Below are 24,187 nucleotides of genomic sequence, written 5' to 3' on the forward strand. Positions count from 1 at the left end.
AAGGAGAATTACAGAATGCTATTTCCTATGAAAACAATGCAAAAATCCTAAACAAAATGTTAGCAAATCAAATCTAACAAGGTATAAAAGTAATATATACCACTACAAAATGGGTTTTATTCCAGGTATGCAAGGCAAGTGCAACATTCAAAATTCAGTTAATGCAATCCATCACATCAACAAATTAAAGAAGAAAAATCACATTAGATTCAGAAAAATCTTTGACAAACTCCTACTCCCATTCATGATAAAAATTTCCAGAAAACTAAAAATAGAAACGAACTTCAACTTCATAACAACTACAAAAAACCCAGAATCAACATCATACTTAATGGTGAAAACCTGAAAACTTTCCCCCTAAGATTAGGACCAAAGCTAGGATTTCCCCTCTCACTTCTATTCAACACCATACTAGAAGTCCTCGCAATACAATAAGACAAGAAAAATAAATAAATAAAATTTATACAGCTTGAAAAGGGGAAAATCTTTGCAGATGACATAATCATCTATATAGAAAATCCCAAAGAATTATCCCCTACACACACACTCTTTAACTAATAAGCAATTATAGTAAGGTCACAGGATATAATATGAATATACAAGTCAAAGGTTTTCTTATAAATCAGCAATGAACAATTGAAATTTAGAATTACAACTATGACACTATTTATATTAACACCAACAAATTAAATGCTTAAAGCATAAATCTAACAAAATATATACAGGATCTATATGATGAAACTACAAAACTCTGATGAAAGAAATCAAAAAAGATCCAAACAAATTTGCATGGATTGGAAGTCTAAATATTGTCAAGATGCCAATTCTTCTCAACTTGATCTACAGATTAAATGCAATCCAAATCAAAATCCCACCAAGTTATTTCATGAATATCTACAAACTAATTCTAAACTTTATGTGGAGAGGAAAAAACAACAGCTTACACAATGCCAAAGAACAAAGGACTGACACTGCTCGACTTTAAGAATTATCACAAAGGTACAGTTAATCAAGACAATGTGATATTGGTGAAAGAATAGACAAACTGATTAGTGGAACAGAATACAGAGTGCAGAAACAGACCCACACAAATATAGCCAACTGATGTTTGACCAAAGAGCAAGAAAATTCAATGGAGTCTCTTCAGCAAATGGGCATTGGACATCCATAACTGAAAAAAGTTAATGTAGACACAGAACTTATACCTTCCACAAAAATTAACTGAAATGGACCAACATAGGAAAAAATCTAGGTGGCCTTGGGTTTGGTGAAAAATTTTTAGATTCAACTCCAAAAGCACAATCCAAAAAAAAAAAAAAAGTTAAGTTGTACTTTACTAAAATTTAAAACTTCTGGTCTGCAAAAGGTACTGTTAAAAAAATGAAGATACAAGCTACAAATTTTGCAAAACATATCTGGTAAAGGGCTTACTTCATTTATCAGAATGCAGAAAACCCAACAACAAGAATACAAATAGCCCAATTTTAAACACAGCAAAAGACTCAAATAGATACCTCACCAAAGAAGATATACAGATGCCAAATAAATATATGAAAAGATGTTCAACACCAGATGTCATTAGGGAATTACAAATTAAAACAATGAGATACTGTTACACACCCATCAAAATGGCTAAAATTTTTTTTAAAGTAACAATATAAAATACTGACAAGAATGAGGAGCAACAGGAACACTCACTCATTGCTGGTAGTTATGAAAAATGGTCCAACCATTTTGGAAGACAGTTCTGTAGTTTATTAAGATTCTAAGCATACTGTTACTATATAACCCAGCAATTGTGCTCCTACATAAATACCTAGATGAAGGTATTCATGTAGGATGATGGCCACACTAAAACCTACATGTGAGTGTTTAGAGAAGTTTTATTCATAATCACCAAACTAGAAGTGACCAAAAATCCTTCAATAAAGGAATAAATTGTGATACATCCAAACAATTTAATATTATTCAGTGATAGAAATAAGTGAGATGTCCTCATGAGAAAACATGGAGGAACCTTAAATGCATATTGTTTAGTTAAAAGAAGCTACTCTGAAAAGGTTACATATTATATGATTCCAACTATATGACATTTTGGAAACGGCAAAATTATAGAGACAATAAAAATATCAGTGGTAGTTAGGGGTATGGGAAAAGGGAGGAATGGTGAATAGGTGTAGCACAGAGAATATTTAGGTCAGTGAAACCATTCTGTACGAAATTCTAAGAGCAGAAAAATGTTGTTATGCATTTGTCAAAACTTGCAGAATTTCATAAAACACAAGGAGTGAACCTTAATGTAAACTGTGGATTTTACTTAATAATGTGTCACCATTGCTTCATCAATTGTAACAAATGGACCACACTAATGCAAGATGTTAGGAATAGGAGAAACTATGCCAGGAGTGGGGATGGGCAAGGGAATGAAGGAAGGGATTGTATGGCTCTCTGAGTACTATTTGCTCAATTTTTCTGTAAATCTAAGCCTGTTTTTAAAATGTCTATTAATTTTAAAAATCTAAAGCCTTATTTTGAAAGAAAAAAAAATGCCATGAGAAAAAAGGTTTTCTCGTGAAATGAGATATGGCCTTACACATATTCAAAGATGGAAATTATGGACCTTTTCCCCCCTTAAATATGATAATGGAAGGTTAAGATACAAACTAAATTCAAAGTTTAAATGGAATAGGAAAACTTCCTAAAGATAGGGACCATATTTTTTCTTTTTTCACTTTGTTTTATAAAATCTCAGAGTTGAAAGAGACCTAGATGTGATCTAGTTCTAATTTATATCTGAATCTCCTTTACATTCTTAATTAATGTAATCATTTAGCTCTGTTGCCTATCTTTTTCTATTTTTTATTTTCTTCTTTTTCTTAATTCTGGTCTCCTTTTCCCCCTCAACTGGCCATAAAACTGAAAATAAGTATATTTTTATTTTGTATTACAGTTATTGAGTATAGTTTTATTATCCCTTTAAGCTTATAAAGCATACCCGTACATACATTAAAAAAAAAAAATAGACTCCCAAATTGAGACTTACTTTTCTTTCAGAAACTTCCACTTACAATTTTTTTTGTGGGTCAGTGGCTTTAATAGGGGTGGGGTACTTAAATCCAATTTTGAAGTCCCAAAGTAATTTTCAGTCTAAGATTGAATTGTTCCTATTTTTCTGATTTTTGGTAGGAAAATTTTAGTTTCTAAAAACAAGCCTACTATATGGACATTAACACTTAAGCAACAAAAAATGTTTCTTTTGTGATAATCAATAATTCATTCTTCACCTTCACCATTCTCTGGGAAAATGAACTGGTCTTCATTATGAACAACTTTCAGTAAAACATGACTATAGTGCACAAGACTGTCAATATAAATTTTAAGACAAATAAAACAATATAGGTGACATATATAAAGTTTAGATTTTTTAATATTAAACTTGAGATACAATGATAGACCAAATTATAAGGTGGTAAGTTTCTGTAAATCTTAAGTCTTCAAAGAAAATGCAGTTATTTATAATTAAGGCCATTATTTTCTGAAAATTATCAAATTTTCTTTAAATTTGGCATTTCAAAATATTTACTGATATACCCTTTTTATATATTATGTTTGTCTTTTGGTTAGAACTAGTGAGAATAAAAATACTACAGTTTGATTTAAGAAAAATTGCCGAAACTTTACAAAAACTTGCCTGATTAGCTATTCTGAAATAAGGACTACCTCTTAATTGTAGTTATACAATTTTATAAGAAAAAGACTAAGAAGTTCAAAATATAGAAAATAAAATTATATATAATCACAGAACAATCAGAAGTGGAATTTAACAAACTTGTTATAACTGGACTTTGTAAAAATACTTCCATGTTGCTAAAGTATATTTGGAAAGTTAACATTTTGTGTTTATTTAAATTGTAACATTTAACATTAAAATTTTAATATTAAAATTTTAAATATAAAAGCTTAAGTTGTAATGCAGGATTTCTCAACTTTGGCAGTACTGATATTTTGGCCAGATAAATTTTTGTTGTGGGAGCTGAATTATTTTGTTGTGTGTACTGAATTATTTATGGCAGTATCCTTGGCATCTATCTACTCAAAAGATGTTCCCATAGTCATAACAACCAAAAATGTCTCCAAATATTGCCAAATATCCCTGGGGAGGTAAAATCATTCCCAAATAAAAGCCACTATTGTTAGTATATCTCCATTTTAAGTTGTTAAAGAGCTAGAATATATTCTTTTTCTTACCAGTTATTCTGTAGAAATAAAGGAAGATAGAAAATGATGGAACCTACATGTATGAAAGTAAGGAAACAACAGTAAAAGACAGGATCTTTGAAACTCTTGACATGTGTCCAAGAAAAATTAAAATTTCCAGTTCAAAGTCCAAGACAATGTGAAAAGTAACATTATTTCTGAGTAAATGTTGTATTTTTCATATTCTACCAGAAAGAAAATATTTTAACTACTAAAAAAGAAGTTACTAAAAATTACATGTGAAAACATTATTCAAATAACCAAATAAATGAAATCTCACTTTTTTCTGTAGTACTCCCTTGCACTCTTTGGTCCCGATCTTTAGGTATACTTGCTTTACTACTTGAATCAATTACAGATCGTGTTACTGGTAAAGATGAAAGCTCCATAGCATTATAAGAATCATACAAATCCCAAACAGTGGACATTATGCCTAAATAAAGAGACAGAAAGGCAAAAATTATTTTAAAACAAATTCTAATATTTTAGCCTACATGTCACTAGTGATAGCAAAATTTAAGATACTCATATGTACTGTTTAGGAAAAAATACTACTATTTTACAACATGGCAGGAATTAAAAATGAAAAAGAATTAAACCATGAGCACACCAAGAAATCCTTAGGATCACACTTTTAGCATCTACAAATACCTTAGTGTTTTTGTAATAGCTCCAAATTATCTTCACTATCCTCTCTGATCCCGACACCTCCCTCTTCTCTATCCAAAGTTGGTACAATGTAATCTCATCAGTTAGTATGGGGTTGCCTTGATATGGACCCAATCATGTTATGACAAGGTCTTAATGTTCCTTTACTCATGATTAACATATAAAATATTATATTCTATATAAGTTTCTATTTACAATCATCTAATTCCATTTTTATCAAGCAAAATTTCCTATATACTTATACGAAAGCTTTTATTTGTTGGGAAAATGATAGATTGCATTCTCAAAAACTAGAACAGGTGGAGCCAAGATGGCGGCATGAGTAGAGCAGCGGAAAACTCCTCCCCAAACCACATATATCTATGAAAATATAACAATGACAACTCTTCCTAGAATAAAGACCAGAGGACACCGGACAACATCCAGACCACATCCACACCTGTGAGAACCTAGTGCCTCGTAAAGGGGGTAAGATACAAGCCCCGGCCTGGTGGGACGCGAGCGCCCCTCCCCCCAGCTCCCTGCGGGAGAAGAATAGGCAGAGCGAGAGGGAGACGGAGCCCAGGACTGCTGAACACCCAGCCCCAGGCATCCAGATGAGAGCGCAGACACAGGGTGTGAGCGGGGCCCTGGATACTAGGGAAACAGGGCAGCAAGAATGGTGAGAGGGTACTGGAGGCCTGGCACAGGAGGAGATAAGAAAAGCGAGCGGCCATTTTTTTGTTTGTTTGTTTTGGCGAGCACTTTTTGGAAGTCTTAAAGGGATAGGGACCCCAATACTAGGGAAACAGGGCAGCAAGACCGGTGACCAGATGCCTGAGGCTGGCGCCGGAGAATAAAGAAAAACGAGTGGCCATTTTTTATTTACTTATTTATTTTTTTAATTAAAAATTTTTTTTTGTGTGTGTGGTCGTTGTTTTGTTTTGGCAGGTGCTTTTTGGAAGTCTTAAAGGGGCAGGGCGGGACACTTAATCCAGAGGTAGGGAATCAGGGGATCTCTGGCAACCCTAATCCCCTGGGCTGCAGGGAGCAGGGAGGCCCCTTATGGAGATAAACAGCCTCCTGGCCGCTCCCCCTCCAACGCAACTCCAACATTTTGGAGAAGAGGCCCGAACCAGGCAACACCCACAGCAACAGCGGAGATAAACTCCATAGCAGCTGGGCAGGAAGCAGAAGCCCCATCTGCACGCAGCTACCCAGCACAAGCCACTAGAGGTCGCTGTTCTCTCAGGAGAGGAAGGCCACAAACCAACAAGAAGGAAAGTTCTTCCAGCCGTAACCCATTCCAGCTCTGCAAACTATTCCTATCACCATGAAAAGGCAAAACTACAGGCAGACAAAGATCACAGAGACAACACCAGAGAAGGAAACAGACCTAACCAGTCTTCCTGACAAAGAATTCAAAATAAAAATCATAAACATGCTGACAGAGATGCAGAGAAATATGCAAGAGATATGGGATGAAGTCCGGAGGGTGATCACAGATGCCAGATAGGAGATTATAGAAATGAAATAAACTCTGGAAGGGTTTATAAGCAGAATGGATAGGATGCAAGAGGCCATCAATGGAATCGAAACCAGAGAACAGGAACACATAGAAGCTGAGATAGAGAGAGATAAAAGGATCTCCAGGAATGAAACAATATTAAGAGAACTGTGTGACCAATCCAAAAGGAACAATATCCATATTATAGGGATACCAGAAGAAGAAGAGAGAGGACAAGGGATGGAAAGTATCTTGGAAGAAATAATTGCTGAAAACTTCCCCAAACTGGGGGAGGAAATAATCGAACAGACCATGGAAATACACAGAACCCCCAACAGAAAGGATCCAAGGAGGACAACACCAAGACACATAATAATTAAAATGGCAAAGATCAAGGACAAGGAAAGAGTTTTAAAGGCAGCTAGAGAGAAAAAGGTCACCTATAAAGGAAAACCCATTAGGCTAACATCACACTTCTCGACAGAAACCTTACAGGCCAGAAGAGAATGGCATGATATATTAAATTCAATGAAACAGAAGGGCCTTGAACCAAGGATACTGTATCCAGCACGACTATCATTCAAATATGATGGTGGGATTAAACAGTTCCCAGACAAACAAAAGCTGAGGGAAATTGCTTCCCACAAACCACCTCTACAGGACATCTTACAGGGACTGCTCTAGATGGGAGGACTCCTAGAAAGAGCACAGCACAAAACACCCAACATATGAAGAATCGAGGAGGAGGAATAAGAAGGGAGAGAAGAAAAGAATCTCCAGACAGTGTATATAACAGCTCAATAAGCGAGCTAAGTTAGGCAGTAAGATACTAAAGAGGCTAACCTTGAACCTTTGGTAACCACGAATTTAAAGCCTGCAATGGCAATAAGTACATATCTTTCAATAGTCACCCTAAATGTAAATGGACTGAATGCACCAATCAAAAGACACAGAGTAATAGAACAGATAAAAAAGCAAGACCCATCTATATGCTGCTTACAAGAAACTCACCTCAAACACAAAGACATGTACAGACTAAAAGTCAAGGGATGGAAAAACATATTCCAGGCAAACAACAGCGAGAAGAAAGCAGGGGTTGCAGTACTAATATCAGACAAAATAGACTTCAAAACAAAGAAAGTAACAAGAGATAAAGAAGGACACTACATAATGATAAAGGGCTCGTCCAACAAGAGGATATAACCATTCTAAATATATATGCACCCAACACAGGAGCACCAGCATATGTGAAACAAATACTAACAGAACTAAAGGGGGAAACAGACTGCAATGCATTCATTCTAGGAGACTTCAACACACCACTCACCCCAAAGGATAGATCCACCGGGCAGAAAATAAGTAAGGACACAGAGGCACTGAACAACACAGTAGAGCAGATGGACCTAATAGACATCTACAGAACTCTACATCCAAAAGCAAATGGATACACATTCTTCTCAAGTGCACATGGAACATTCTCCAGAATAGACCACATACTAGGCCACAAAAAGAGCCTCAGTAAATTCCAAAAGATTGAAATCCTACCAACCAACTTTTCAGACCACAAAGGCATAAAACTAGAAATAAACTGTACAAAGAAAGCAAAAAGGCTCACAAACACATGGAGACTTAACAACACGCTCCTAAATAATCAATGGATCAATGACCAAATCAAAATGGAGATCCAGCAATATATGGAAACAAATGACAACAACAACACTAAGCCCCAACTTCTGTGGGACGCAGCAAAAGCAGTCTTAAGAGGAAAGTATATAGCAGTCCAAGCATATTTAAAAAAGGAAGAACAAGCCCAAATGAATGGTCTAATGTCACAATTATCGAAATTGCAAAAAGAAGAACAAATGAGGCCTAAGGTCAGCAGAAGGAGGGACATAATAAAGATCAGAGAAGAAATAAATAAAATTGAGAAGAGTAAAACAATAGCAAAAATCAATGAAACCAAGAGCTGGTTCTTCGAGAAAATAAACAAAATAGATAAGCCTCTAGCCAGACTTATTAAGAAGAAAAGAGAGTCAACACAAATCAACAGTATCAAAAACAAGAAAGGAAAAATCACGACGGACCCCACGGAAATGCAAAGAATTATTGGAGACTACTATGAAAACCTATATGCTAACAAGCTGGGAAACCTAGGAGAAATGGACAACTTCCTAGAAAAATACAACCTTCCAAGATTGACCCAGGAAGAAACAGAAAATCTAAACAGACCAATTACCAGCAACGAAATTGAAGCGGTAATCAAAAAACTACCAAAGAACAAAACCCCCGGGCCAGATGGATTTACCTCGGAATTTTATCAGACATACAGGGAAGACATAGTACCCATTCTCCTTAAATTTTCCAAAAAATAGAGGAGAAGGGGATACTCCCAAACTCATTCTATGAAGCTAACATCACCCTAATACCAAAACCAGGCAAAGACCCCACCAAAAAAGAAAACTACAGACCAATATCCCTGATGAACGTAGATGCAAAAATACTCAACAAAATATTAGCAAATTCAAAAATACATCAAGAGGATCATACACCATGACCAAGTGGGATTCATACCAGGGATGCAAGGATGGTACAACATTCGAAAAACCATCAACATCATCCACCACATCAACAAAAAGAAAGACAAAAACCACATGATCATCTCCATAGATGCTGAAAAAGCATTCGACAAAATTCAACATCCATTCATGATAAAAACTCTCAACAAAATGGGCATAGAGGGCAAGTACCTCAACATAATAAAGGCCATATACGATAAACCCACAGACAACATAATACTGAACAGCGAGAAGCTGAAAGCTTTTCCTTTAAGATCGGAAACAAGATAAGCATGCCCACTCTCTTCACTTTTATTCAACACGGTTTTGGAGGTCCTAGCCACGGCAGTCAGACAACACAAAGAAATAAAAGGCATCCAGAATGGCAAGGAAGAAGTTAAACTGTCCTTGTTTGCAGATGACATGATATTGTACATAAAAAACCCTAAAGAATCCACTCCAAAACTACTAGATCTAATATCTGAATTCAGCAAAGTTGCAGGATACAAAGTTAATACACATAAATCTGTTGCATTCCTATACACTAACAATGAACTAGCAGAAAGAGAAATCAGGAAAACAATTCCATTCACAATTGCATCAAAAAGAATAAAATATTTAGGAATAAACCTAACCAAGGAAGTGAAACACCTATAGTCTGAAGACTACAAGACACTCATGAGAGGATTTAAAGAAGATACCAATAAATGGAAATACATCCCATGCTCATGGATAGGAAGAATTAATATTGTCAAAATGGCCATCCTGCCTAAAGCAATATACAGAATCAATGCAATTCCTATCAAAGTACCAACAGCATTCTTCAATGAACTAGAGAAAATAGTTCTAAAATTCATATGGAACAACAAAAGACTCCAAATAACCAAAGCAATCCTGAGAAGGAAGAATAAAGCGGGGGGGAAGGGACATCAAGCTCTACTAGAAAGCCACAGTAATCAAGACAATTTGGTACTGGCACAAGAACAGAGCCACAGACCAGTGGAACAGAATAGAGACTCCAGACATTAACCCAAACATATATGGTCAATTAATATCTGATAAAGGAACCATGGACATACAATGGGGAAATGACAGCCTCTTCAACAGCTGGTGTTGGCAAAACTGAACAGCTATATGTAAGAGAATGAAACTAGATCATTGTCTAACCCCATACACAAAAGTAAATTAGAAATGGATCAAAGACCTGAATGTAAGTCATGAAACTATAAAACTCTTAGAAGAAAACATAGGCAAAAACCTCTTGAATATAAACATGAGCAACATTTTCCTGAATGCATCTCCTCAGACAAGGGAAACAAAATAAAAAATGAACAAATGGGACTACATCATGCTAAAAAGCTTCTGTATAGCAAAGGACACCATCAGCAGAACAAAAAGGCATCCAAAGTATGGGAGAATATATTTGTAAATGACATATCCAACAAGGGGTTAACATCCAAACTATATAAAGAATTCACACACCTCAACACCTAAAAAGCAAATAACCCTATTAAAAAATAGGCAGAGGATATGAACAGACACTTCTCCAAAGAAGAAATTCAGATGGCCAACAGACACATGAAAAGATGTACCACATCGCGAATTATCAGAAAAATGCAAATTAAAACCAGAATGAGATGTTACCTCACACGACTTAGGATGGCCAACATAGAAAAGACTAGGAACAACAGAGGCTGGCAAGGACACAGAGAAAGGGGAACCCTCCTATATTGCTGATGGGAGTGTAAACTAGTTCAACCATTGTGGAAAGCAATATGGAGTTTCCTCAAAAAACTCAAAATAGTAATACCATTTGATCCAGGAATTCCACTCCTAGGAATTTACCCTAAGAATGCAGGAGCCCAGTTTCAAAAAGGCATATGCACCCATATGTTTATCGGAGCACTATTTACAATAGCCAAGAAATGGAAGCAACTTAAGTGTCCATCAGTAGATGAATGGATAAAGAAGCTGTGGTACATATACACAATGGAATATTATTCAGCCATAAGCAGAAAACAAATCCTACCATTTGCAACAACATGGATGAAGCTAGAGGGTATTATGCGCAGTGAAATAAGCCAGGCAGAGAAAGACAAGTAGCAAATGATTTCACTCATCTGTGGAGCATAAAAACAAAGCAAAAAATGAAGGAGCAAAATAGCAGCAGACTGAAAGAACCCAAGAATGGACTAACAGTTACCAAAGGGAAAGGGACTGTGGAGGGTGGGTGGGTAGGGAGGGAAAAGGGGAATAAGGGGCATTACAATTAGCACACATAACGTACGGGGGGCACAGGAAGGCAGTATAGCATAGAGAAGACAAGTAGTGACTCTATAGCGTCTTACTATGCTGATGGACAGTGACTGTAATGGGGTAATGTGGTGGGAACTTGATAATGGGGGAAATCTAGTAACCACAATGTTGCTCATGTGATTTTATATTAATGATACCAAAGAAAAAAAAAAAGAATTCTTTCTCCTGAATATCAAAAACAGGATCAGGATCTAATAAATGTTAAGTACTTCGCTGTTAAAACTTTTATTTTCATAATGTAAAATGAAGGACCTCTGTTATTTAACAATGTTTTCAAATAGTAAGAAGTTCAACTCACATTTCATAACATATCTAACTTATTAGTATCTAACCAAGTCATACACAGAATAAATACTGAGCATATTTTTCTTAATCAGAAAAGGTACAGTTTTTATATTCATGAAGTAAAAGACCATAGAAAGAAATCATGTCTTTGAATATTGCATTAACTAACCTTCTTTTTCTTTCTTTAACTGAAAGTGTAGTAAGCTGAGCATACAGGAATATATTGTTACATGGTCACTAATAAAATAATTGCTACATAAGTAAATATCATTTTATAAATGATCAATGTAGAATGTTAGGGTGATTTAAAGTTGTTTCTTCTTTGAAGATAACACATAACATTGGTATTTTTAGTTTGGGTACCATCACTGCATTTGTTCATTTGAACAAATTAACCTAAGAAAAGTTTCAGACTATGTGCCACAATATCACCTACAAGATGGAACAATAAATAATGAATGATTACACCTTCCCAGTTTTATAGTTATATCTTATTTTTAAAAGTTATTTCAACTAGTATCAGAAAAAAGTAGTCCCACTGATACCTGTGTTTTGAGTATATCTGAATCTAAGATATGTCCAAATAGTTTTTACAAGTTTTAAGACATTGTTCCTATCTACTAGTTTAATTCAGACTATAAAAGAGTAGCAACTGACTACATAACATTTATAGAAGAGTAATTCTACTTTTTAGCTGAGTAAAAAGACATATTTGATTTGTATTTCCATCACCCAGAAATAATAACTATTAACATTTTGGTGTACATCCTTCCAGATTCATATACAAATACATATGTATAATTTTAACAAAAATGAGTTCATATCATATATACTTTTATTCAAAACTTGTTACTGTAGTATAATATTCATAGAAACCATGCTGAATTTGTGAAATCTATAAAGTTCTAGGGTTAAAATTCATTTTCAAAAGTTAGCCAGGAACACTAATATACTTACTGAATTATCCATTTATTTGAAATGCCTCTTTAATCATAAATAACTATATGTATACTATTAGGTGTTCCCTCATTTTTTGTGTTTCTTTACAGAAGGAACTTGAGCTAAATTAACACTTCTGAACTCTTTATGTCCCTCATTCACTTATTGCCAGGGAAAAAACAATGACTAATCCTTGTTTAGGAAAGTTTAGGAGAGCAAATTGCAGCTCAGCCACCTCTGTATTCTTTTGTTAGGGCTGTTTACTTGAAGAAAGCATGCATTTTGGTCTGTTCTCACCCTTACAGAGGAGGTCTGTATTTGGCCATGCCAATTACTGTTGGTAGTATTTATGCTGAAGGGAAAAAATACTAAGTCCATTTAGCTGAAGATTTAAGGCTACATTTTCCAATTAACTTTATCAGTAATAAAGGTACTATTTGATTTCCATTTCTCTGACTCCTGAATTTCTTTCAATTTCATCCAAAAGCAGACAAGGAAGAATATGTTTTTTTATTGATCCCTAAGAATCTAATATTTACTTGGTCTATATCTAAATTATTTACACAACTTGTATTTATGTATATAAACATATATATATATAGATAGATAGATAGATAGATAGATAGATAGATAGATAGATACAGATGTAGATACACCCCCCCCACACACATATATATATATATAAAATGGGATATTATTTGACCATGAAAAATAAGAAAATCTTGCCATTTGCAACAACATGGATGGACCTTGAAGGCATTATGCTAAGTGAAATAAGTCAGAAAAAGACAAATACTACATGATCACATTTATATGTGAAAACTGGAAAACAAACAAACAAGAAAAAACAAAAACCTAAGCTCAGGAATACAGAGAACAGATTGGTTGTCATGAGAGGAAGGGGGTGGGGATGGGCACAATGGGTGAAGTGGGTTAAAAAGTATATACTTCCATATATAAATAAGTCCTGGGGATGTAATACACAGTACGGTGCCTATAGATAGTAATACCCTACTGTACATTTAACAGTTGCTAAAGGAGTAGATCTTGAAAGTTCCCATCACAAGAAAAAAAATTTGTGTAACTATGTATGGTGATGGATATTAACTAGACTTTTTGTGGTGATCACTTCACAATATGCACAAATATCTAATCATTATGTTGTATTTCTGAAACTAATATAGTGTTATATATGTCAATTTAAAAATAAAATAAAAAAAAATTAGAACAGAAATCAATAAAATTGCAAACAGGATATCAAAAGAGAAAATCAATGACACCAAAAGCTGATTATTTGAAAAGATCAATAAAATCAGTAAGCCTCTAGCCAGGATAACTACGAAAAAAATTACTAACATCATATAAATGAAGAGGAACATTACATATCTCATTGACATTAAAAGGATAACAAAGGAATACTATGAACAACTGTATGCCTGCAAATTTGATAACCTTGACGAAATGAACTAATTCCTTGAAAGATACAATCTGCCAAAATTCACACAAGAAGAAATAATCTGAAGACCTATATCAATTAAAGAAATTTAATTTAAAAAATTAATTGATTAACTAATAACCTTCCAAAACAGAAAGCAGTAGGGCCAGATGGAGTGATTCACTGGTGAATTCTGACAGTCATTTAGCAAGGAAATTATGCCAATTCTTCACAATCTCTTTCAATGGATAGAAACAGAGGGAATACTTCATGACTCCTCCTTTGAGGCCAGCATTACTCTAATCTCAAAAACAGACAATGACATTAGAAAAAAGAAAATGGCAGACTAACAGCTCTTATGTATATAGATGCAACTATGTTCAACAAAATAGTAGCAAATCAAATCCAAAAATGTATAAAAAGAAGTATACACAACAGTCAAGTGGAGTTTACCACAGGTATGCAAAGCTAGTTTTCAAAAAATAATTAACACAATTCACCAAAACAACAGGCTAAAGAAAATCACATAATCATATAAACAGATACAGAAAAGCATTTGACAAAAATCTACCACCCATTCATGATATAGCACTGGTAAACTAGGAATAGAAGGGAACTTCCTCAACTTGATAAGTAACATCTACAAAAACCTACAGCAGGGGGGAGGGGTGGAAGATGGCGGCGTGAGTAGAGCAGCGGAAATCTCCTCCCAAAACAACATATATCTATGAAAATATAACAAAGACAACCCTTCCTAGAATAAAGATCAGAGGACACAGGACAATATCCAGACCACATCCGCACCTGAGAGAACCCAGCGCATCGCGAAGGGGGTAAGATACAAGCCCCGGCCAGGCGGGAGCCGAGCGCCCCTCCCCCCCAGCTCCCGGAGGGAGAAGAGCAGGCAGAGCGGGAGGGAGACGGAGCCCAGGACTGCCGAACACCCAGCCCCAGCCATCCGGGCCAGAGTGCAGGGCCCTCGATACTGGGAAAACAGGGCAGCAAGAACAGTGAGCGGGCACTGGAGGCCGGGTGTCAGAGGACATAAGAAAAGTGCGCGACCATTTTTTTTTTGCTTTTTTGCTGTTTTGTTTTGGCGAGCGCTTTTTGGAAGTCTGAAAGGGATAGGGACCCCAATACTAGGGAAACAGGGCAGAAAGACCGGTGAGCAGAGGCCTGAGGCTGGCACTGGAGAATAAAGAAAAACGAACGAACACCTTTTTTTTTTTTTTATTTAAAAATTTTTTTTTTTTTTTTTTTTTTGGTGGTCGTTGTTTTGTTTTGTTTTGGCGGGTGCTTTTTGGAAGTCTTAAAGGGACAGGGCGGGTCACTTAATCCAGAGGTAGGGAATCCGGAGATCACTGGGCACCCTAACCCCTGGGCTGCAGGGAGCAGGGAGGCCCCTTACGGAGATAAATAGCCTCCAGGCCGCTCCCCCTCCAACGTGACTCCACCATTTTGGAGTAGCTGCCCAAGCCAGGCCACGCCCACAGCAACAGCGAAGATTAACTCCATAGCAAAAGGGGAGGAAGCAGAAATCCTGTCTGTGCGCAGCTGCGCAGCACAAGCCACTAGAGGTCGCTGTTCTCCCAGGAGAGGAGGGCCACAAACCAACAAGAAAGGAAGTCCTTCCAGCCGACACTCGTCCCAGTTCTGCAGACTATTCCTATCACCATGAAAAGGCAAAGCTACAGGCAGACAAAGATCACAGAGACAACACCAGAGAAGGAAACAGACCTAACCAGTCTTCCTGAAAAAGAATTTAAAATAACAATCATAAACATGCTGACAGAGATGCAGAGAAATACGCAAGAGAAATGGGATGAAGTCTGGAAGGAGATCACAGATGCCAGAAAGGAGATCGCAGAAATGAAACAAACTCTGGAAGGGTTTATAAGCAGAATGGATAGAATGCAAGAGGCCATTGATGGAATTGAAATCAGAGAACAGGAACGCATAGAAGCTGACATAGAGAGAGACAAAAGGATCTCCAGGAATGAAACAATATTAAGAGAACTGTGTGACCAATCCAAAAGGAACAATATCTGTATTATAGGGGTCCCAGAAGAAGAAGAGAGAGGAAAAGAGATGGAAACTATCTTAGAAGAAATAATTGCTGAAAACTTCCCCACACTGGGGGAGGAAGTAATCGAACAGACCACGGAAATATACAGAACCCCCAACAGAAAGGATCCAAGAAGGACAACACCAAGACACATAATAATTAAAATGGCAAAGATCAAGAACAAGGAAAGAGTGTTAAAGGCAGCTAGAGAGAAAAAGGTCACCTATAAAGGGAAGCCCATTAGGCTAACGTCAGATTTCTCAACAGAAACCCTACAGGCCAGAAGAGAATGGCATGATATATTTAATACAATGAAACAGAAGGGCCTTGAACCAAGGATACTGTATCCAGCACGACTATCATTCAAATATGATGGTGGGATTAAACAATTCCCAGACAAACAAAAGCTGAGGGAATTTGCTTTCCACAAACCACCTCTACAGAACATCTTACAGGGACTGCTCTAGATGGGTGCACTCCTAGAAAGAGCACAGCACAAAACACCCAACATATGAAGAATCGAGGAGGAGGAACAAGAAGGGAGAGAAGAAAAGAATCTCCAGACAGTGTATATAACAGCACAATAAGTGAGCTAAGTTAGGCAGTAAGATACTAAAGAGGCTAACCTTGAACCTTTGGTAACCACGAATTTAAAGCCTGCAATGGCAATAAGTACATATCTTTCAATAGTCACCCTAAATGTTAATGGGTTGAATGCACCAATCAAAAGACACAGAGTAACAGAATGGATAAAAAAGCAAGACCCATCTATATGCTGCTTACAAGAAACTCACCTCAAACCCAAAGACATGTACAGACTAAAAGTCAAGGGATGGAAAAACATATTTCAAGCAAACGACAGAGAGAAGAATGCAGGGGTTGCAGTACTAATATCAGACAAAATAGACTTCAAAACAAAGAAAGTAACGAGAGATAAAGAAGGACACTACATAATGATAAAGGGTTCAGTCAAACAAGAGGATATAACCATTCTAAATATATATGCACCCAACACAGGAGCACCAGCATATGTGAAACAAATACTAACAGAACTAAAGGGGAATATAGACTGCAATGCATTCATTCTAGGAGACTTCAACACACCACTCACCCCAAAGGATAGATCCACCGGGCAGAAAATAAGTAAGGACACAGAAGCACTGAACAACACAGTAGAGCAGATGGACCTAATAGACATCTATAGAACTCTACATCCAAAAGCAGCGGGATATACATTCTTCTCAAGTGCACATGGAACATTCTCCAGAATAGACCACATACTAGGCCACAAAAAGAGCCTCAGAAAATTCCAAAAGATTGAAATCCTACCAACCAACTTTTCAGACCACAAAGGCATAAAACTAGAAATAAACTGTACAAAGAAAGCAAAGAGGCTCACAAACACATGGAGGCTTAACAACACGCTCCTAAATAATCAATAGATCAATGACCAAATCAAAATGGAGATCCAGCAATATATGGAAACAAATGACAACAACACTAAGCCCCAACTTCTGTGGGACACAGCAAAAGCAGTCTTAAGAGGAAAGTATATAGCAATCCAAGCATATTTAAAAAAGGAAGAGCAATCCCAAATGAATGGTCTAATGTCACAATTATCGAAATTGGAAAAAGAAGAACAGATGAGGCCTAAGGTCAGCAGAAGGAGGGACATAATAAAGATCAGAGAAGAAATAAATAAAATTGAGAAGAATAAAACAATAGCAAAAATCAATGAAACCAAGAGCTGGTTCTTCGAGAAAATAAACAAAATAGATAAGCCTCTAGCCAGACTTATTAAGAAGAAAAGAGAGTCAACACAAATCAACAGTATCAGAAACGAGAAAGGAAAAATCACGACAGACCCCACGGAAATGCAAAGAATTATTGGAGACTACTATGAAAACCTATATGCTAACAAGCTGGGAAACCTAGGAGAAATGGACAACTTCCTAGAAAAATACAACCTTCCAAGATTGACCCAGGAAGAAACAGAAAATCTAAACAGACCAATTACCAGCAACGAAATTGAAGCGGTAATCAAAAAACTACCAAAGAACAAAACCCCCGGGCCAGATGGATTTACCTCGGAATTTTATCAGACATACAGGGAAGACATAATACCCATTCTCCTTAAAGTTTTCCAAAAAATAGAGGAGGAGGGGATACTCCCAAACTCATTCTATGAAGCTAACATCACCCTAATACCAAAACCAGGCAAAGACCCCACCAAAAAAGAAAACTACAGACCAATATCCCTGATGAATGTAGATAAAAAAATACTCAACAAAATATTAGCAAACCGAATTCAAAAATACATCAAAAGGATCATACACCATGACCAAGTGGGATTCATCCCAGGGATGGAAGGATGGTACAACATTCGAAAGTCCATCAACATCATCCACCACATCAACAAAAAGAAAGACAAAAACCACATGATCATCTCCATAGATGCTGAAAAAGCATTTGACAAAGTTCAACATCCATTCATGTTAAAAACTCTCAGCAAAATGGGAATAGAGGACAAGTACCTCAACATAATAAAGGCCATCTATGATAAACCCACAGCCAACATTATATTGAACAGCGAGAAGCTGAAAGCATTTCCGCTGAGATCGGGAACTAGACAGGGATGCCCACTCTCTCCACTGTTATTTAACATAGTACTGGAGGTCCTAGCCACGGCAATCAGACAAAATAAAGAAATACAAGGAATCCAGATTGGTAAAGAAGAAGTTAAACTGTCACTATTTGCAGATGACATGATACTGTACATAAAAAACCCTAAAGACTCCACCCCAAAACTACTAGAACTGATATCGGAATACAGCAAAGTTGCAGGATACAAAATCAACACACAGAAATCTGTGGCTTTCCTATATACTAACAACGAACCAACAGAAAGAGAAATCAGGAAAACAACTCCATTCACAATTGCATCAAAAAAAATAAAATACCTAGGAATAAACCTAACCAAAGAAGTGAAAGACTTATACTCTGAAAACTACAAGTCACTCTTAAGAGAAATTAAAGGGGACACTAACAGATGGAAACTCATCCCATGCTCGTGGCTAGGAAGAATTAATATCGTCAAAATGGCCATCCTGCCCAAAGCAATATACAGATTTGATGCAATCCCTATGAAACTACCAGCAACATTCTTCAATCAACTGGAACAAATAGTTCAAAAATTCATATGGAAACACCAAAGACCCCGAATAGCCAAAGCAATCCTGAGAAAGAAGAATAAAATAGGGGGGATCTCACTCCCCAACTTCAAGCTCTACTATAAAGCCATAGTAATCAAGACAATTTGGTACTGGCACAAGAGCAGAGCCACAGACCAATGGAACAGACTAGAGAATCCAGACATTAACCCAGACATATATGGTCAATTAATATTTGATAAAGGAGCCATGGACATACAATGGCAAAATGACAGTCTCTTCAACAGGTGGTGCTGGCAAAACTGGACAGCTACATGTAGGAGAATGAAACTGGACCATTGTCTAACCCCATATACAAAAGTAAACTCAAAATGGATCAAAGACCTGAATGTAAGCCATGAAACCATTAAACTCTTGGAAGAAAACATAGGCAAAAACCTCTTAGACATAAACATGAGTGACCTCTTCTTGAACATATCTCCCCGGGCAAGGAAAACAACAGCAAAAATGAACAAGTGGGACTATATTAAGCTGAAAAGCTTCTGTACAGCAAAAGACACCATCAATAGAACAAAAAGGATCCCTACAGTATGGGAGAATATATTTGAAAATGACACATCTGATAAAGGCTTGACATCCAGAATATATAAAGAGCTCACACGCCTCAACAAACAAAAAACAAATAACCCAATTAAAAAATGGGCAGAGGAACTGAACAGACAGTTCTCCAAAAAAGAAATACAGATGGCCAACAGACACATGAAAAGATGCTCCACATCGCTAATTATCAGAGAAATGCAAATTAAAACTACAATGAGGTATCATCTCACACCAGTAAGGATGGCTGCCATCCAAAAGACAAACAACAACAAATGTTGGCGAGGCTGTGGAGAAAGGGGAACCCTCCTACACTGCTGGTGGGAATGTAAGTTAGTTCAACCATTGTGGAAAGCAGTATGGAGGTACATCAAAATGCTCAAAACAGACTTACCATTTGACCCAGGAATTCCACTCCTAGGAATTTACCCTAAGAACACAGCAATCAAGTTTGAGAAAGACAGATGCACCCCTATGTTTATCGCAGCACTATTTACAATAGCCAAGAATTGGAAGCAACCTAAATGTCCATTGATAGATGAATGGATAAAGAAGATGTGGTACATATACACAATGGAATACTACTCAACCATAAGAAAAGGGCAAATCCAATCATTTGCAACAACATGGATGGAGCTGGAGGGTATTATGCTCAGTGAAACAAGCCAAGCGGAGAAAGAGAAATACCAAATGATTTCACTTATCTGTGGAATATAAGAACAAAGGAAAAACTGAAGGAACAAAACAGCACCAGAATCACAGAACTCAAGAATGGACTAACAGGTACCAAAGGGAAAGGGACTGGGGAGGATGTGTAGGTAGGGAGGGATAAGGGGGGGGAGAAGTAGGAGGGTATTAAGATTAACATGCATGGGGGGGTAGGAGAAAAGGGAGGGCTGTACAACACAGAGAAGGCAAGTAGTGATTCTATAACATATTGCTATGCTGATAGACAGTGACTGTAAAGGGGTTTATAGGGGAGACCTGGTATAGGGGAGAGCCTAGTAAACATAATATTCGTCATGTAAGTGTAGATTAGTGATACCAAAAAAGAAAAAAAAAAAAGGGCAGTTCCTGTGTGGTAACCTCCAATGAGTTCTACACAAGGGTATAAAGGGCATATAAAAGTGTAGGCAAAGGGTCTGTTTGCATTTATACAGAAGATCAAAGCCTAATTGGGCTACCCCGAAAATGAACTAAGATACGATATGAAAGAGAACTTCCAACATCAGCACTCTCTGGAAGACTTATGCCAGAAGATGATCATCAAAAAACCCCAACAACAATCCACGCACTGCTACAGCTGTAGATGCACTCATCCCACCAGCTCCTGGACTTGCCATGGGAATGAGGAAGGAGATATCTAAGCTGGCCTGTGCATACAGTAAAACAACAAATTTGACTGGATCTATACTGTTGGAACTCAACCAAGAATTAGGAGAAGTGCAAATTGTAGCGCTCCAAAATCTTACAACTACAGACTATTTACTGTTAAAAGAACATAAGGGATGTGAACATTCCCCAGGAATGGGTTGTTTTAATTTGTCTGATTTCTCTCAGACTGTTCAAGTTCAGTTGGACAATATCCACCATATCATAGATAAGTTTTCACAAATGCCTAAGGTGCCTAACTGGTTTTCTTGGTTTCACTGGAGATTGCTGGTTATTACAGGTATGCTTTGGTTATGTAACTATACTCCTATTATGTTAATGTGTGTGCGCAATTTAATTAGTAGTTTAAAACCTATACATGCTGAAGTTACTCTACAAGAAGATATGTCAAAGAAATAATCAATCTTCCCATGTTTGCTTCTGCCTGCTACTTCTATAGCTTTTCTTCTTCCTTCCTAATTACAACCCTTAAATAGAATTCGTGCCTCATATCAAATTTACCGAGTATCATAATTCTTCCAAGTGGTAAAGATACCTCAAGACAAATGCTGGGCATAGAAGCCACAGGGCATAAATATGCAAAGAAGTAAAAAGCTAACCTTTTCAAACAGTAAGGCTTCTCTCTCACTTACCAACTTTACATTTCCCTGTATGGCCCCGGAAGATGACTGGTTAGCCAGAGACAGGTAAGATTCCTCAAGGGAGGAACAACCTAAGACAGGCACAGTCGCAGGGTGCCATCAGGTGAGAAATTGGGGATCAACAGAGGTGAGGCTTAGAACCTCACCCCTCCTGTTCTGAGAGAAATCTTCTGCATACGTGGATGTTTTATTGCCCTTGTCTAGCTTGGATTAACACATAGTCTACAGGCACACACCTGATCATGTACATTTGCTCTCTTACAACACTAAACTATGTTTTCTACCTTTATCTTGTATCTACCTACCACTTCAGCATTTTATTAAAAATAATAATAATAAAGAGAGAAATGTGGTATCCACATATAAATCAAGTATAAAAACCAAATGAGTATTCATATTTGAACTGACTGTTTATAGTTCATAATGCATGAGCAAAACTGAAAGTTTCTGTGATGACTGCCCTTGTACTGTTCACTATGTAACTTATTCATTATGTAAGAATTTGTTCTACATGTAAGAACTTGTTTGTTATGCCTCAGAAGACTGGAGACTGACGAAAATTAGGCTTGGGGTGTATTAATGATTGTGCATTGAGCATTGACTCCCCTATACAGAATTTTATTGTCGTTAACAACCATTTGATCAATAAATATGAGAGATGCCCTCACAAAAATAAATAAATAAATAAACAAACAAACAAACAAACAAACAAATAAATAAATAAATAAATAAAAAGAATTAATTGGGAAAATAAAACTGTAATGTTATTTATTACTGCAACAGCCTATGTATGTATGTGTTTTCTCTTTTCACAAAAGCTACACCGACATAATAAAAAATATCAATACAAAAAAAAAAAAAACCTACAGCAAACATATTTAATGGTGAGAAACTGGAAGCTTTCCCACTAGATCAGGAACAAGGTAAGACTGTTTCTTCTCATGACTCCTTTTCAACATCATACTGAAAATCCAAGTTAATGAATAACACAAGAAAAGGAAATTGGCAAGGAAGAAATAAAACTATCTTTATTTGCAGATGACATGTTACCTTATAGAGAAAAATCTGAATCAACAAAAACTCCTTGAACTAATAGGTGACTATAGCAAGGTTGCAGGATACAAGGTTAATATACAAAAGTAAATCCCTTTCCTATATGCTAGCAATGAACAAGTGTAATTTGAAAATTAAGATAATACAATTTATATTCACACCCCAAAAAATAAAATAGGTAGAAATCTAACAAAATATATACAAAATCTATGAGGAAAAATTATAAAACTATGATGAACAAAATGAAAGAACTAAATAAATGGAAAGATATTCCATGTTCATGGATAAGAAGATTTAATATGGTCAAGATGTCAGTTCTTTCCAAATTGATCTTACATCAATGCAATCTCAGTCAAAGCCCAGGAAGTTATTTTGTAGATAATGACAATTGACTCTAAAGTTCATACAGAGAGGCAAAAGACCCAGAATACCCAACACAAAATTGAAGAAAGTTGGAGGACTAACACTATCCAGTTTAAAGACTTATTATAAAGCTATGGTAATCAAGACAGTGTGATATTGCTGAAAGAATGGACAACTAGACCAATGAGAAAGAAGAGAGATTCCAGAAATAGGCCCACATGAATATAGTCAATTAATTTTGACAATTAAGCAAATACAATGGAGTAAAGAAAGTCTCTCCAACAAATGGTGGTGGAACTGGACATCCACATACAAAACAAGTCTAGACACAGATGTTATATCTTTCACAAAAATTAGCTCAAAATTGATTATAGACTTAAAATTAAAAAGTAAAGCCATAAAACTCCTAACACAGGAGAAAACCTAAATGACTTTGGGTATGGTGATGACTTTTTAGATACAACAAAGGTACAATCATTGAAGCAAAAATTGATAACCTTGACTTCATTAAATTAAAAATGTCTGCTCTATGAAAGGCAATGCCAAGAGAATGGCAAGCCACATACTGGAAGAAATCATTTGCTAAAGATATATCTAATATGGACTGTTATCCAAAATGTAAAAATATCACTCAAAACTCATTAATAAGAAAAAAAATCCAATATAAAAATAGCCCAAAGAACTTCACACATATCTCACCAAAGATATACATATTGCAAATCAGTATATGAAAATATGTTCCCCACCACATATCACCATGGAAATACAAATTAAAACAATGAGATACTACTGCACACCTATTAGAATGGTCAAAATCTGGAACACTGACAACACAAAATGCTAGTGAGGATGTGGAGCAAAAGGAAATCTCCCACATGGTTAGTGGGAATGTAAAATGGTATAGCTATTTTGGAAGACAGTTTGGCTGTTTCTTACAAAATTAAAAATACTGTTACCATATGAT

The 24,187-nt window shown here is 36.3% G+C and overlaps 1 protein-coding gene across 6 annotated transcripts in view; it reads right to left on the minus strand.

Annotated features, from left to right (window-relative positions):
• DNAI4 (dynein axonemal intermediate chain 4) overlaps positions 1 to 24,187 on the minus strand; it is a 110,961-nt gene that overhangs the window by 51,831 nt on the left and 34,943 nt on the right. For 4 of the 6 annotated variants that reach the window (XM_057500303.1, XM_057500301.1, XM_057500300.1 and 1 more), the window contains one exon: positions 4,538 to 4,690. The exons of the other annotated variants lie outside the window; for them this stretch is intronic. In XM_057500303.1, the coding sequence (XP_057356286.1) occupies positions 4,538 to 4,690 (153 nt within the window). The remainder of the gene's footprint in view (positions 1 to 4,537; positions 4,691 to 24,187) is intronic. 6 annotated transcript variants of the gene reach the window in all.

This window comes from Manis pentadactyla, chromosome 4 (assembly GCF_030020395.1).
Source record: "Manis pentadactyla isolate mManPen7 chromosome 4, mManPen7.hap1, whole genome shotgun sequence".
Lineage (NCBI taxonomy): Eukaryota > Metazoa > Chordata > Mammalia > Pholidota > Manidae > Manis > Manis pentadactyla.